General features: G+C 45.0%; 1 protein-coding gene across 2 annotated transcripts in view; it reads left to right on the top strand.

Moving 5' to 3' along the window:
* bcas3 (BCAS3 microtubule associated cell migration factor) overlaps nucleotides 1-14,481 on the top strand; it is a 346,365-nt gene that overhangs the window by 134,965 nt on the left and 196,919 nt on the right. For both annotated transcript variants that reach the window (XM_084065509.1, XM_084065508.1), the window contains 2 exons: nucleotides 3,915-4,111; nucleotides 5,097-5,194. In XM_084065509.1, the coding sequence (XP_083921635.1) occupies nucleotides 3,915-4,111; nucleotides 5,097-5,194 (295 nt within the window). The remainder of the gene's footprint in view (nucleotides 1-3,914; nucleotides 4,112-5,096; nucleotides 5,195-14,481) is intronic.

Genomic DNA, 14,481 nt, shown 5'->3' with positions numbered 1-14,481 from the left:
TGTGTCAGAGGCTCTCAGACTCTATGAACAAAAGCGCTGCGTCCTGACAGAGTGCAGTATAGGGGCCACCCGCTGCCCCTGCATCTCAATGACAGCTGTCAATTTGCCCTGGATGGATAGTGTTTGTGACATGTCGTTGCCGTCGGCCAGAAACCATGTATCTCCCTATTTCAACTTGTTATGTTTTTTTCTAAATTAATGCCCTACTTTGTCTTACAAGAGTGTCGTGCAAAAGCAGCGAGAATAGCCGATCTACAAGCTCACAATGTGTCGCATCGGCTGTTTCCGCTATTTTGGAACATTTTTGGAAGTGTAAGTGGTTAAGTCTGTCTGTGGGTTTCATACATATTTCACCAATAAATAATAACTACATTGGATCCATTGAAATACAGACTCTTTTTTTCTATTCCCTGAAAAGTGGGGGGCGGCAGTGGCTCAGGGGTAGAGTGGCCGGATGGGAACGCGAGGTTCCCAGTTCGATCCCGAGCTCCCCCAGAGTTAGTGTCAAAGTGTCCTTTAGCAAGACGCTGAACCCCTAATTGCTCTCCTCCGCCATCGGTGTGTGAATGTGTGTGTGAATGTAATGCACAATCTATGTAAAGCGCTTTGGATAAAAGCGCTATATAAATGCACCGTTTCCATTTTATTTACCAAGTAACTATTTTGTAAGGTTTTTGCCCGACAGCGACAAAGGAGGAGGAAGACGGCCAGCTCTTCTGACCTCGCGGTTTGACTCCATCTTTGTCAGCATATGAACGATGCACTCGAGGTGGCGGCTCACCACTCACCCTCGTTAGATTTGCTGCTGCTGCTACGTGCAGTAGGCGTCGGCCCTCGATTAGTGCGGGCTGACTTTTGGGAGCAGTGCACTGTGGGTAACGCATGCTGTCAGCGCAGAGCACAGGCAATATGTCACAGGACAGCAGGGAGAGAGATGGGGCCCGGAACATCTGGACCCTCAACTTCACCGCGAAGAGTACGCACTGGCAGCTGTTCTGCTGCAGGGCTGGGTGTTTCACTGATGGTGTTAACTGACCATACACACACGCCCGCGCGCGCGCACACACACACACACACACACACACACACACACACACACACACACACACACACACACACACACACACACACACACACACACACACACACACACACACACACACACAGTGACAATCCTCTTCCTGTCTTCTGTGCCCTAATTTGCACAGCTGTGTCCCCAACCCCCAACCCAAATCACTCGCATACACACACACACACACACACACACACACACACACACACACACACACACACACACACACACACACACACACACACACACACAGTGGGAGCTGATGAATTAAGAGAGCGTAAGCCATCACTCCAGTGTGGGATGTTAGCGCCTGGCAGGCAGAGTGCAAAGAGTTTGCGAGCGGTGGGATGGACTGAGGTGAGAGACGGAGCGCTGTGCTGCGCAGTAAAGATGATGAGATGTGAACACTGTGTCACCAAGAGGAGCTCTAAGTGCTGCGGGGAGTTGGAACGTCTCCGCTGGCGTGGGAGAGCAGTGGAAAAAAAACGGGAGGAGACGGGGAGCGGGTGAACCTCAGGCAAAGAGGAGACGCAGAGAGGAGGAGACAGAGATACCTCCCCTCCTCTCCCCCTATCCCTCTCTTCGTCAGTGTTAATGCCAGTGTGCATAAACACCAACTGCACTAATGGCGCTCTATCCCCTCGTCCACACAAAAAGGGTGCCTGGCTCACTGGCACAGAGGTGTCTCTGCTAGCATGATGCTAATGCTAATGTACAGGATGCACTGCTGCACTTTTATTAATCCCCCGGGAAATCCTCAATCTTTCTCTCTCACACGCACACACCCCATACAGTATATGACACAACACGCACCCAGATCTCCACTCTCATCAGTTTGATATAGATGGTGTAAACAAATGTGTTTACAGTGTAGCGTGTCACCTCTTTTCACACAGAGAGCATGCTGTCCTCATCTGACTGCCAGCGTGTCGGGGACAAAACGAGGTGCATGCATGCATGCGTTTTGTTTTAGATCTAAGTACTTACTGTGCGATAATATCTACCCTCTTACGCTGACTTCACACCAGCAGCAGTATTTTGCCATGTTCTGAGAAAGTGGCGAGGTTCAATGCATTGTCTATGGAGCTTATCGATACTTTGAGCCTAGCAGGTCTCTGTGAAGAGACATCATGTGTTGAGAGATGAGTCATTAAATCAAATCACAAATGGTCCATTGTATAATTATTTATATTAATATTATGCATTTATTTTACGATAGGATATGGCTCCGTCTCATGGCTATATAAACTAAAGTTATATTATTTTGCACTACGGACGCTTCATATCAAGGTACACATGTGTGAGAAAAGCCCAGAGAAGGGGCAAGTACAGTAGAGGAGGCGGCTCTGTCCAGACACTTTGAAAGAGAAACTTATGACACTCTTTGATCTCCCCACGACACGATCTTGTTACTTTCTTCTTGATCTTGTTGTTATCTCTGAGCACACAGAAACAAATTCCAACTGTGAGTTGGTTTTGGCAATACATGTTTGAATATTAGGTGAATATTCTCTGTTTATAACAGTATAATAGGAGGGGGCCGTAACTCTCTCTCTCGATAGTTTCAGGTCTCTGTCTTTATATTCACATTCATTAACCCATTAAATCCGGGAACGCATCTTTGTCATTTTAGATTTTAGCAATAACCATTATTTTAAACTTTGGCTATTCAAAAGTAGCAGCTATACAAGCTCATAGTGCAGCACCGAGTGCCGCGCTAAATACGATGGGGGTCCGCGGCCTAATACATTTTGGGGGTTTGAGAACCACTGTTGTACAGTTTGAGCTGCATTTCTTAATTTAACTTTGTGCTTACCTGATCATCTCAGCGTAATGTAACAAGAAGCACCGGGCAGTCTACTCTACAATGAAGCATACCAATGCTCATTAGGATTTGCTAAAGGAAAACAAGAGTCCCACAATGCAACACGTTGATACCTTTTAGATCTAGTTATGTTTATCAAGCAACGCCATTTTGTGACGGAGGATAAAGTAAGCTTAGGCTAACGTTACATCAAACACAATCATTTGATTGGAATATGCAAGGAAGCATCTGCGAAATAAACATTTGTAAGATCCATCTTGATCTCGCATACAAAGATTGAAGCATCAGTATTGCCCATATGCAGAGCATTTTGTTTTGTTATTGTAAAGCACTTTGTAACTTGTTTTTGAAAGTTGCTATATAAATAAAGTTATTATTATTATATTTTATTCAATATTTAGCACATAAACAAAACATTTTTAGAGAGCCTAGTAACAATTTGTGTTTAATGAGCTGAGAGAGAGATGAAGCAGAGACCCCCTCTATAGTGTATAAAATTGTGTTTCAGATGAAACGGAAGGTAGTTTTTTTGGACTGGATTCACATCCGTCCATTCCATTTTACAGGGACCTACAGTAGGATGATTCCTAAGTCCTAAGTCCTAACATGAGAATTCTCGTGTTTGGCAATCAATGTCGATTTACTTTTCAAGTAGTCACAGAATATTTATCTCCAGTATGGAGTAGAGTTAACTCGTCCATGGCAGTCAATGAGTTAATGGGTTAAGCCTCAACTGAAAACCCACTTTTGTAACTTAGCTTTTAACTTCTTATGAGATGTATTGCTCAGCACGTAGATGTTGCTGCTGTTTTGTTGTCGTTTGAATCTGTTTTAGATTTCTGTCCGTATTGTTTTTTGTCCGTTCAGATTTTTGCTGTGTTGCACAGCACTTTGAGCTCCATTTCGATGTACTGTATGAAAAGTGCTATAATATAAATAAAGCTCATTATCATGATTATTCTTGTCAGACGTGTTTTAGTGAGCTCTATGAGTTATGTCTATATCTCCACCACGCAGGTGGAGATAGTGACCCACACGGGCCCCCACCGCAGGCTGTGGATGGGCCCCCAGTTCCAGTTCAAGACCATCCACCCGTCGGGCCAGACCACGGTCATCTCCTCGTCGTCCTCTGTGCTGCAGTCTCAGGGACCGGCTGACGTCCAGCAGCCCCTGCTGGACTTTGATACAGACGACCTGGACCTGCACAGCCTGAGGTGAGCACATTGTCACCCGCGTTCATTTTGACAGCAAATTGTCACAGTCACAGTATATTGAATAAAATTCCTTTTAGTTACATTTTAGTCATCTGAAATGTTGTAGTGTTAGTCTAGTTTTAGTTCAGTTAATTTAGTCGTCTAAAATGTATCTTAGCAGGCCGCGATGGCGTCCTAATGCCTGATTTATACTTAGCTGCATCCCCGAAAATAGCAGATCTACAAGCTGTGAGCTTGCAGATCTGCTATTTTCGGAACGCGACACCTGCGTGCAACCAAGCATACAATGACTTGTCTTAGTTCTACTGGATCTCCTCTCCACTAGTCCCTCCCTAACATTTGAGTCTAGTTTTTATTTGTTGACGACATTTTTAATATATTTAGTCATCATCATAGCTTAGTTTTCGTCAGTGAAAAAAGGTAGTCGACAAACATTTTTCGTCATAGTTTTAGTCAACAAAATCAACACTGACTGCACCATACCAGTGGGTCACACACTTTTCTGGATCCGGGCCCACTTGAATATCTTGAAAGCATTCAGAGCATGTTTATTTTAATGATCGATTAATTATTGAGAATCACTGTACTATACCAATGGTTCTCAAACTTTTTCATGTCAAGGACCCCCAAATTCATTATGTATTTGGCCGTTTGCCAAGTGGTTTAAAGTGGTTAAAATCATGCTGATGCTTTATTTTCCTGGGAAACCCCCTCAAGGACCCCTGGGGGTTCACGGACCCCACTTTGAGGAACACTGCACTATGCAATGCACACACTATACACAGTACATACACACAGCATATCATGACATACCTCAAGCAACATTTTAGCTGCACTCACTGCACATTACACACACTTAATACAGTCACTACACTACACTACACTACACAGACAGTAAGGAGGGTGTGTGTGTGTGTGTGTGTGTGTGTGTGTGTGTGTGTGTGTGTGTGTGTGTGTGTGTGTGTGTGTGTGTGTGTGTGTGTAGGATCCAGCCAGTGCGTTCAGAGCCAGTGAGCATGCCTGGCTCATCAAGGTTGGTAGCTGAACGCAGAGGACAGTCCAACATCATAGATACCGGATCAGGTAGGACACATCACTGATTCTATTGTATTCTGTTGACTCTGCTGTAGCCTACTCTCTTGTACTTTACTCAAACTTATTCTATTCAACATTACTACACACACACACACACACACACACACACACACACACACACACACACACACACACAGACGCACACGCACACAACCTGGGCCTACACTATGTTGTCGATTGCTCCTCACCTCCCTAAAAAGTCCCAGCTTGCCCCGTTCTGTCCCAGCCTAGTGTTAACATGGAACAGTCCCCATCCTCCCAGAGACCGTCCAACTGACTGGCACGTCTCATTCTACCATTGGATTATATTGATTTGTTTTCAAGTGATTTTGATAGCGTCCCTCTCGACATGTCTCCTTTGATCTGGTTATGATGTAGGCTAATCCAATCACTGGGAGATCAGAGGTATTCACCTTTTGAAATATGTCTCTACTCGGCAGAGATAATGCTGTTACTAAGCTCCTGTGAGTGTTTGTTTGTCTCTCTGTCTTGCTTGTGTGTGTGTGTGTACAAGTGCGCTTCCCAGGAGTTGTTTGTGAATGCACTTGGCGAGTGTGTGTGCGAGCGCACACCCATACTGTAGGTTTGCGGGTGGTATTTACCGTACGAGCGTGGGTTGAACAAAACAACACTTAACGCGTGACATTTCATCCTGTGGCCTTTTGTACGATGGCAGAGATAGGAGTGTCTTCAGTGTTTATCTGCTGTGTCTTGTGATGGAGACATGTCTCATTCCTCGCGCCCTGCAGGCTCCGTGATGCTGCCGCAGATAAACCACAGCGTTAAGACAATACTGGCTCACAAATGTCCTGTCACAAAAAACATGTATTCTTTTTGCATGTTTTGCCGTGTTTTTGTTTTGAACGCACTTTCTGGCAAAGCGTGTGTGTGTGTGTGTGCGTGTGGGTGGGTGGGTGGGTTGTTGGGCACAGCCAGACAACTTAAACCGAGTTTGTCTCTCTCTCTCGTTGGTGTGATACAGTATGTCATTCTCACACATCAAAGCTTTCTAGATCCACCGGACATGTCTGAATTCTGACCTCTGGAAGGACACCTCCAGCCCTCCACACACTCTTACTGTAGTAGCTACACATACGCGCACACACGCACACACACACACCAACGCACACACCAACGCACACAAACACAACATACATGCTCGGGAGTGGGAGTGAGTGGGCAGTCACTCATACTTTTTATTTGAAGTTTTTCTCCCCCCCTTCTCTCTCTCTCTGTCTCTCTCTCTCTCTCTCCCCCACCTCTTCTCTGTGTGTCTTTTCTCCTTTTCCATCCCTCTTCTGTGTGTTCACTCCATGGAGGGACAGAGCCAGAAGGAGGGAGGTGATGCTTATCTCTGTGTGTGTGTGTGTGTGTGTGTGTGTGTGTGTGTGTGTGTGTGTGTGTGTGTGTGTGTGTGTGTGTGTGTGTGTGTGTGTGTGTGTGTGTGTGTGTGTGTGTGTGTGTGTGTGTGTGTGTGTGTGTGTGTTAAGGTTCGGGGCTCTGTCTGCTGTGGCGCCTCTTCTTATCACACACACATCACTTTTGTCTTACCTTGTAAAGGACACACACATGCACGTGCGTGCGTGCGTGTGTGTGTGTGTGTGTGTGTGTGTGTGTGTGTGTGTACACGTGTCTGCCTGTGTCACAGCGTCGTCTCTCAATAGTCCTCCTTCCCGAATGAAATGCACAGGCCAGAGCGTGCTGCACATTGTGGGACCCTGTGGTCCTGTAATCATATTTCTACATCACTGCTGATTCAGCTGATGCTATTTCTCTGCAGACGTCTAAAGACTCAGTTTATACTTGGTTGTGTCTCTGTGTCACGCATCAAAAATAGCCGATTCACAAGCTGAGAACGTGCTGCAGTGCGATGTGTTCTGAGCTTGTAGATCTGCTATTATTGGTGAACGTCACCAACGCGCAACTAAGTGTAAATCAGCCTTAAAAACAGAGAGTGTGTGAGAGGGGAGAATTAGAGAGGACGTTTAGATGGTCACTTATGTTCAACACTATGCGTCCCGCATATCCTACAGTATTTTCATTCTTAAATTAACATTGAATTCATTGATATGTAATTTAAGTATATATATAGTGGTATGTGTATATGATTTATAGATATAAGAAAATATGGAGATACTATATATGACTATTCTATGAGTTACATGTATACTGAGTATGTTTAGCATTTGTTAATACTTTGTTTGATCGATTGACTACTTTATCAGTGAGAAATGTAAAATGATAACACAAAAAAGTCCTGGGAACTTGTTAACATTGTGGTCCTATATACATGTACAGTATGTATTCAATTCATCAACATAGTATAACAAATGTACACAAAAATGTATGTCATCAACAAATACAAACACTATATGTACAAGGGAGAAAAAGGGAAAATGGTGGGTGAATGTCACCTCCTTTCGATGGGAATTTATATTTACCTCCTCTTGTGGTCTCCTGATAGATGTCTTTTCAGGCCAATTTTGAAAGAGACCAGTAATACACATCCTTAAATGGAAAACAGATCATTGTGAAAACAAATCAGCGTGGAAATAACCAATGCACAAGGACGGTCTTTGAAACACAAGGAGATTCAGTGTGTGTGTGTGTGTGTGTGTGTGTGTGTGTGTGTGTGTGTGTGTGTGTGTGTGTGTGTGTGTGTGTGTGTGTGTGTGTGTGTGTGTGTGTGTGTGTGTGTGTGTGTGTGTGTGTGTGTGTGTGTGTGTGTGTGTGTGTGTGTGGCCTATAGTTTGTGCATGTGGTCACATCAGCCTTTCGTCCATCTAAACAAGCCCAAAACACATCACAATATGATTGATTAATTCATTATTTTTATCCATCTATCCAACAGCCAAGCATGAGGGATTTGGACTGATGGTCAACTATACATTTTTGCAGAGTTCAACTGACTTTTCATTGGTGAACAACAGAGTCACATTTACCTACATTATTTGCATACATTTGTATGCCTAATATTTAACATTTATAACCTACATGAATATAACTATAATGAGAACCATAAGATCAAACACAAGTTAAGCACAACATTTTGTCAAGAATACAAACGTTATTGGGGACCCAGTACATTTCCCTGGGACCCACTTTAAATATCACCTGTGGATCCTGGGACTCACCACATTGAAAACGGTTCCACATCACTGGATGGGAATAAGAGAGCAGTTATGCCTAATTTATGCTCCACCGCATGACGGCGTCACGCCAAAAACATCCGACCTGCAAGCTCACCACACGTCAAAACCGTGACCTGTTGTGAGCTTGTAGGTCGGCTATTTTTGTATCACAAAGTATGGGTCAGGAGAGGAGAAAATGTAGGAGAGGAGGGGAGAGAGAGAAGAGGTGCAAGGGGGTAGAGATGAGAGAGATCAGCGGGGTGTCCCCAGGCTCAGTAAGACTGTGGCTTCCAGTCACTTCCAGTTAGCCTGCTGTCTGCTCCGTTTTATCTGACCCTACTGTGCTTATCTCCATGTGCTCCTCCAGGTGATATGACACTGTCTGCACCCCCCCCACCCCCAGCAGACACACACACTCACATGCACACACTCACACTCACATGCACGCTCGCTCGCTCGCTCGCTCGGCCACTCAGTCACTCAGTCACTCAGTCACTCACACACACGCACACACGCACGCTCGCGCACACACACACACACACACACACACACACACACACACACACACACACACACACACACACACACACACAGGAGTCGTGTGTGAGTAAACAACTGGTTCACTGTGAATCTGAATACACTGATCTGTGTGTGTGTGTATGTTTGTGTGTGTGCGTGTGCGTGCACATAGTATACTGATAAATCTCAGAGCCTGCATGTTTTGTTTTGTCTGAGTGAAGAGAACACCCTCTGTTGAGGAACAGGAAATAACAAGTGTCTGTGGCGTCGGCCATCTTGGTTTGTTGTTGACATCTTGTCTGTTTCTTTGTGCGTCTGCTTCTTTGCCCCAATTTCTGTCTTGGCCACTCACTCTCTCTCCTCCTAGTCTCTGTATATCAGCTTATCACTACCTTGATTTATGTCTCCTTCTGTTTGCCCACCCCCCCCCTCTCTCTCTGTCTCTCTCTTAAAATGTCTCTCTCTTAAAATGTCTCTCTCTCTCTCTCTCTCTCTCTCTCTCTCTCTCTGTGGTTTATCAGTGTTAGCTGGCGACAGAGCAGCAGTAGGATCTGTCTTATCACCACTGTGTGTGTGTGTGTGTGTGTGCGTGCGTGCGTGCGTTCACGCGTGCACATGTACAGTATGTGTGTGTATATGAGTGTTCACAAAAGAGTGTGTGTGTGTGTGTGTGTGTGTGTGTGTGTGTGTGTGTGTGTGTGTGTGTGTGTGTGTGTGTGTGTGTGTGTGTGTGTGTGTGTGTGTGTGCGTGCGTGCGTGCGTGCGTGCGTGCGTGCGTGCGTGCGTGCGTGCGTGCGTGCGTGCGTGCGTGCGTGCCTGCGTGCCTGCGTGCGTGCGCGTACACTGCTCCCTTGTTCCAGTGATGCCCCCTAGGTGAGAAGGGGCTTTCCCTTCCTCATTGTGTTACTGGAGAGGTGAAGGGAGGAATGAATGGATGAAAAGAGGAGAGTAGAGGAGAGGTTATCTCCACCACCATCACCTCTCCATCTCCTCCCTTCATACCTGAGTAGCCTTTAATAGACACTTCTTGTATTTACCTCTCCTCTCTCTCTGTCAATCTGTTTGTTTGTGTCTCTCTCTCTCTCTCTCTCTCTCTCTCTTTGCCCCCACTCCTCTCAATACTTAATCTAGCTAATCAATTAAATCAAATATAAAAAAGATATTTTGGGGGGGATTTGAAATCCTCTTTTTCAAAAGTATCCTCTGTACCCATCTGTCTTTCTGTCTGTGTCCCTTTTATGCTCATATATGGAGATCTCTGTATGTGTCTGCCTGTGCTCTTATACCAATATTTGGAGATCTCTATACAGTATGTCTGTCCATGTCCCTTTTATGCCCATATATGAAGATCCCTGGTGTCATCAGTATATGCCCGCCCATATATGGGTGTGCCTATACAGGTTTATCGTTTATCTGGACAACCTCCTATCCGACCAAACTACAGACACACTCATACGCAGAGATTTCAAGCATTTATAGTTGGAAGTTACTGTGTGCAGTTTGTGAACACACCCGCTCTCTACAGGTTGGCTGCTTGTGGCCGTGTCGACTAGTGAGGTGAGGGTCCATGTCTCCGTTGGCCAAGTGAATAGGAGAATCCTAAATTGACAGTATAAGTCAACTCAAGTCAATTGTATTTGTATAGCTGCTATACAAACTGCTATACTCACTCTTATACTTCATACAGGTGCAAACTCAATGTGCTTCGCATTAACAACTTACCATTTGACGTGTCGTGAGCTTGTATATGTCTACTATTTTCGTACACAAAGTATATAGGGCTTAATATAAAAACTGTCTCAAAGTATACTAGCAAAAATATACTGTACAGTGAGTCAGTGACCACCCTAAAATCACACCCTCACATGTACATACAGCATTTATAAACACCACCATGCACGTGGTACAGCATTAAAGCCGCCCACACATGCACACAAACAAGCACAACACATACACCCACAGTGTTTGGCAACACGACACATTATAAGCGCAAAAGCTCTTCACAAAGTTGGTGTAACTAATAGATTCACTGGGGGACGAAACGTTTTTACATGCGTAGATTGCTGTTTATCAACTCTACGACACAATGTTCATTTCACCCGGCAGTTCCTGGCTGTGCAGACTGTGCATGCAGCATTCCTTTATGACCGGGGGTGGTTCTGCTTCATGGTGACAACGCACATAGCACCCATAGCTGTGATTGCTCTCCTTTTGAGGGGACGGACCGCGTTGCAGACGGCTTGGCCTTTGGTCGTACCGCAAAATATGTGTGTTGGTGTCTACGGTTTTTTGAAGGTGCGTGTGTGTGTGTGTGGATGTGCAGTATGTCCTCGGGTTGTAATATGTTAATACATATTGTGCTGTGTTACGCTATTTGACCTCCTTTTTGTCTTAGTTTTGAGAAACGATCAAGCTGTTAAACCTCTCTTTCTCTCTCTCTCTCTCTCTCTCTCTCTGTCGTTTCCATACAATATCTCTCTTTTCCCCAATTGTTTTCATCATTTTTTTCTTTCTCTCCCTTCTCTCCTCCTCTCTATATTCCCTCTCCTCTCTCTATTTCGTGTCCCTCTATCTTCTCTCTCTCTCTATTTCCATATTCTCCCCATCTCCTCTCCTGCTCTCTCTCTCTCTCTTCTCATTTTCTCTCTCTCTCTTCTCTCTCTATTTCCCTATTCTCCCCATCTCCTCTCCTGCTCTCTCCACTTTCTTTTTCCTCTCTCTTCTCATTCCCTCTCTCTCTCTCTCTCTCTCTCTCTCTCTCTCTCTCTCTCTCTCTCTCTCTCTCTCTCTCTCTCTCTCTCTCTCTCTCTCTCTCTCTCTCTCTACCTCTAGTATCATGTACCCACAGTGACCTGGAGACTCATAAAGAGCTCTGTGTTTTGTCTCTATAACAGATACCTGGCCATCTGATCTCTTCCTTTAAGACAAATACCCTCATTTCTCTCCACCTCTTCACTCCCTCCATTCTTTCTCTCACTTCTACCCCCAATCCTGTCTTTATTTCATCAATAGGCACCTTTGTCACCTTGGTGTACCCCCTCCCCTCCCCACTCCACCCTGTGCTACCCTCCTCCATCTGTGTGTGTGTGTGTGTGTGTGTGTGTGTGTGTGTGTGTGTGTGTGTGTGTGTGTGTGTGTGTGTGTGTGTGTGTGTGTGTGTGTGTGTGTGTGTGTGTGTGTGTGTGTGCGCGTGCGCGTACATCAGGTGGCGCCGTGGTGACAGCAACTCCCTGGTCATCTCAGCTCACCTGTCATCAGCCAGGGAGAGAGAGAGAGATGGATAGAGAGACAGACAGGCAGACAGAGAGAGATGTATGTCTTAACCACGTGAACCTTAGCATCCCTGTTCTGGGCGAACGCTCATTATTCATTCAGTCATTATTGAGGTTTGTCAGTATGGAAACATTCATTTACAATAAAACAACACATTTGATTGAGTTCAATTCAGTTGAGTGATGAATTGTTGAATTGAATTTGGTTAAGTTGAACTGACTTGAATTTAATGAATTGAATGACATTTTATTGTAACTTTAATTTACAATGTACCTAGTTTAGTTGAATGGAATTGTTGATTGGAATTAAGTTGAATCGAGTTGAGCTGAATTAAGGTGAATTGAATTTGAATTAATTGAATTTAATTAACTTGACTTTAGTTCGGTTGAATTTAATTTAATTGAGTTCGGTTGAATGTAGTTTATTTTAGTTTAGCTGAATAGAATCAAGTTAGTTTAAGAGATACAGTAGTTTATCAAGTGACAGAGACAGGGAGGGAGGGAAGTGAAAATAGAGAAAAAACATCAAGAAAGAAGGCACATGCAGTGCAACATGCCATTGGAGAAAAAGAGAGAGAGAGATGGAGGAAGAGAAGGTTTTCTCCTCCCTCCCTCTCTCTCTCTCTCTCTCTCTCTCTCTCTCTCTCTCTCTCTCTCTCTCTCTCTCTCTCTCCCTCCTTCCACATCCTGCCACTCCTTCCTTCTTTCTCCTCTCTCCATTCTTCTCTCTTCCTCTCTGAGATTTATCTGTTCACTCACTTTTAAGACTTCAGGGAAAGGTGTGTGTGTGTGTGTGTGTGTGTGTGTGTGTGTGTGTGTGTGTGTGTGTGTGTGTGTGTGTGTGTGTGTGTGTGTGTGTGTGTGTGTGTGTCTCTCTCTCTTTGGGGAGTGTGGGAATGGATTAGCCACATGTTAGGTTTCATGGTGTGTGTGTGTGTGTGTGTGTGTGTGTGTGTGTGTGTGTGTGTGTGTGTGTGTGTGTGTGTGTGTGTGTGTGTGTGTGTGTGTGTGTGTGTGTGTGTGTGTGTGTGTGTGTGTGTGTGTTTGCGCACACACGCACTCGTGCGCAAGTGCGAGCATGTGTGACTGCCTGAAAGAGATCAGACTGTGACATGATTTGGTGTGTTCTGATCATTTTTGGGGGGTTGTGTTTTGTGTGTGTGTGTGCGCACTTGTGCATGTGCATCTGTGCGTGCGAGCATGTGTACTTATCACACATCTGTCAGGGATGGAAAACCCTCCAGCATTTAAATTGCTTGTGTGTGTGTGTGTGTGTGTGTGTGAGCGTGTGCACAGTGCCAGGGGGCAGTGAAGGCAGAACAGCTGCTCTTTATAGTGACTGAACAGACACCAATGTGTGGGTCATCTGCCACGCGTCCACTCTGCCGCCAATCCACAGGAGTGGGAGAGAGGTTTTTTTTTCCTCTCAGTAACATCACGCACGTCCATAATGTCATTGTCCACACGGAAAATCTTTGACCATGTTTCAGACTCACAGCAGACAACAAATGTTCATTATAGATGCACGAAACCATTTCTCTGTGTGTGTGTGTGTGTGTGTGTGTGTGTGTCTGTCTGTGCATGCAAGTGCATGCGCATCCCACCTGCCATTACAGAGGGTTGTGTTGTTGTTTTATTTGTATTTATTTTTATGCACTCGGCACCCTGCCAACACACACACACACACACACACCTCCATTTGTTTGTCACTTAAAGGAGACATCCGGGCATTTTCAGTGTTATCTTTAACGTGTTGCTTAGCACTCACCAACATCGAAAGGGTCGTTGCGTTAATCTCATTGAGTCCGTGTCGTCCCGTCTAACGACCCCCTCCGTCGGCATAATGGAGGTGCTTATTTCTCTCCCAGTACCTGGCAACTCGTGTTGCCAGGCAGGGAAGCAACTAGCAACTAGCATTGGCTCGTTGTGCATTAGCAGATAGCTCGTCGGAAGTTTCAGCGCCTGTTATGGTATCATGAGACTCCACATTGACTACTAGGAGAAAAAAAACAGACTTTGCATTTGTTAAAATAGGCGAATTTGGGCTATCGTCGCACCTCCATTATGTCGACGGGGGGGGTCGTTACACGGGACGACACGGACTCAATGAGATTAACGCAACGACCATTTCGATGTTGGTGAGTGCTAAGCAACACGTTAAAGATAACACTGAAAATGCCCGGATGTCTCCTTTAACGTCTACACAGCCTGACAGAGGAGGAGATGCTAATGAGTACATAAACCCTCTACACTCAATAATGACTTTCAACACAGACACACACACATATACTGTATATACAGTACTGTACACACACGCACACAACCTCCATGCATGTCTTGTTAACTCAAGACA

Source organism: Gymnoscopelus microlampas (assembly GCF_963454915.1).
Source record: "Gymnoscopelus microlampas genome assembly, chromosome: 8".
NCBI lineage: Eukaryota > Metazoa > Chordata > Actinopteri > Myctophiformes > Myctophidae > Gymnoscopelus > Gymnoscopelus microlampas.
The sequence above is the reverse complement of the archived record's forward strand: the minus strand, read 5'-3'. Positions and strand labels throughout refer to the sequence as shown.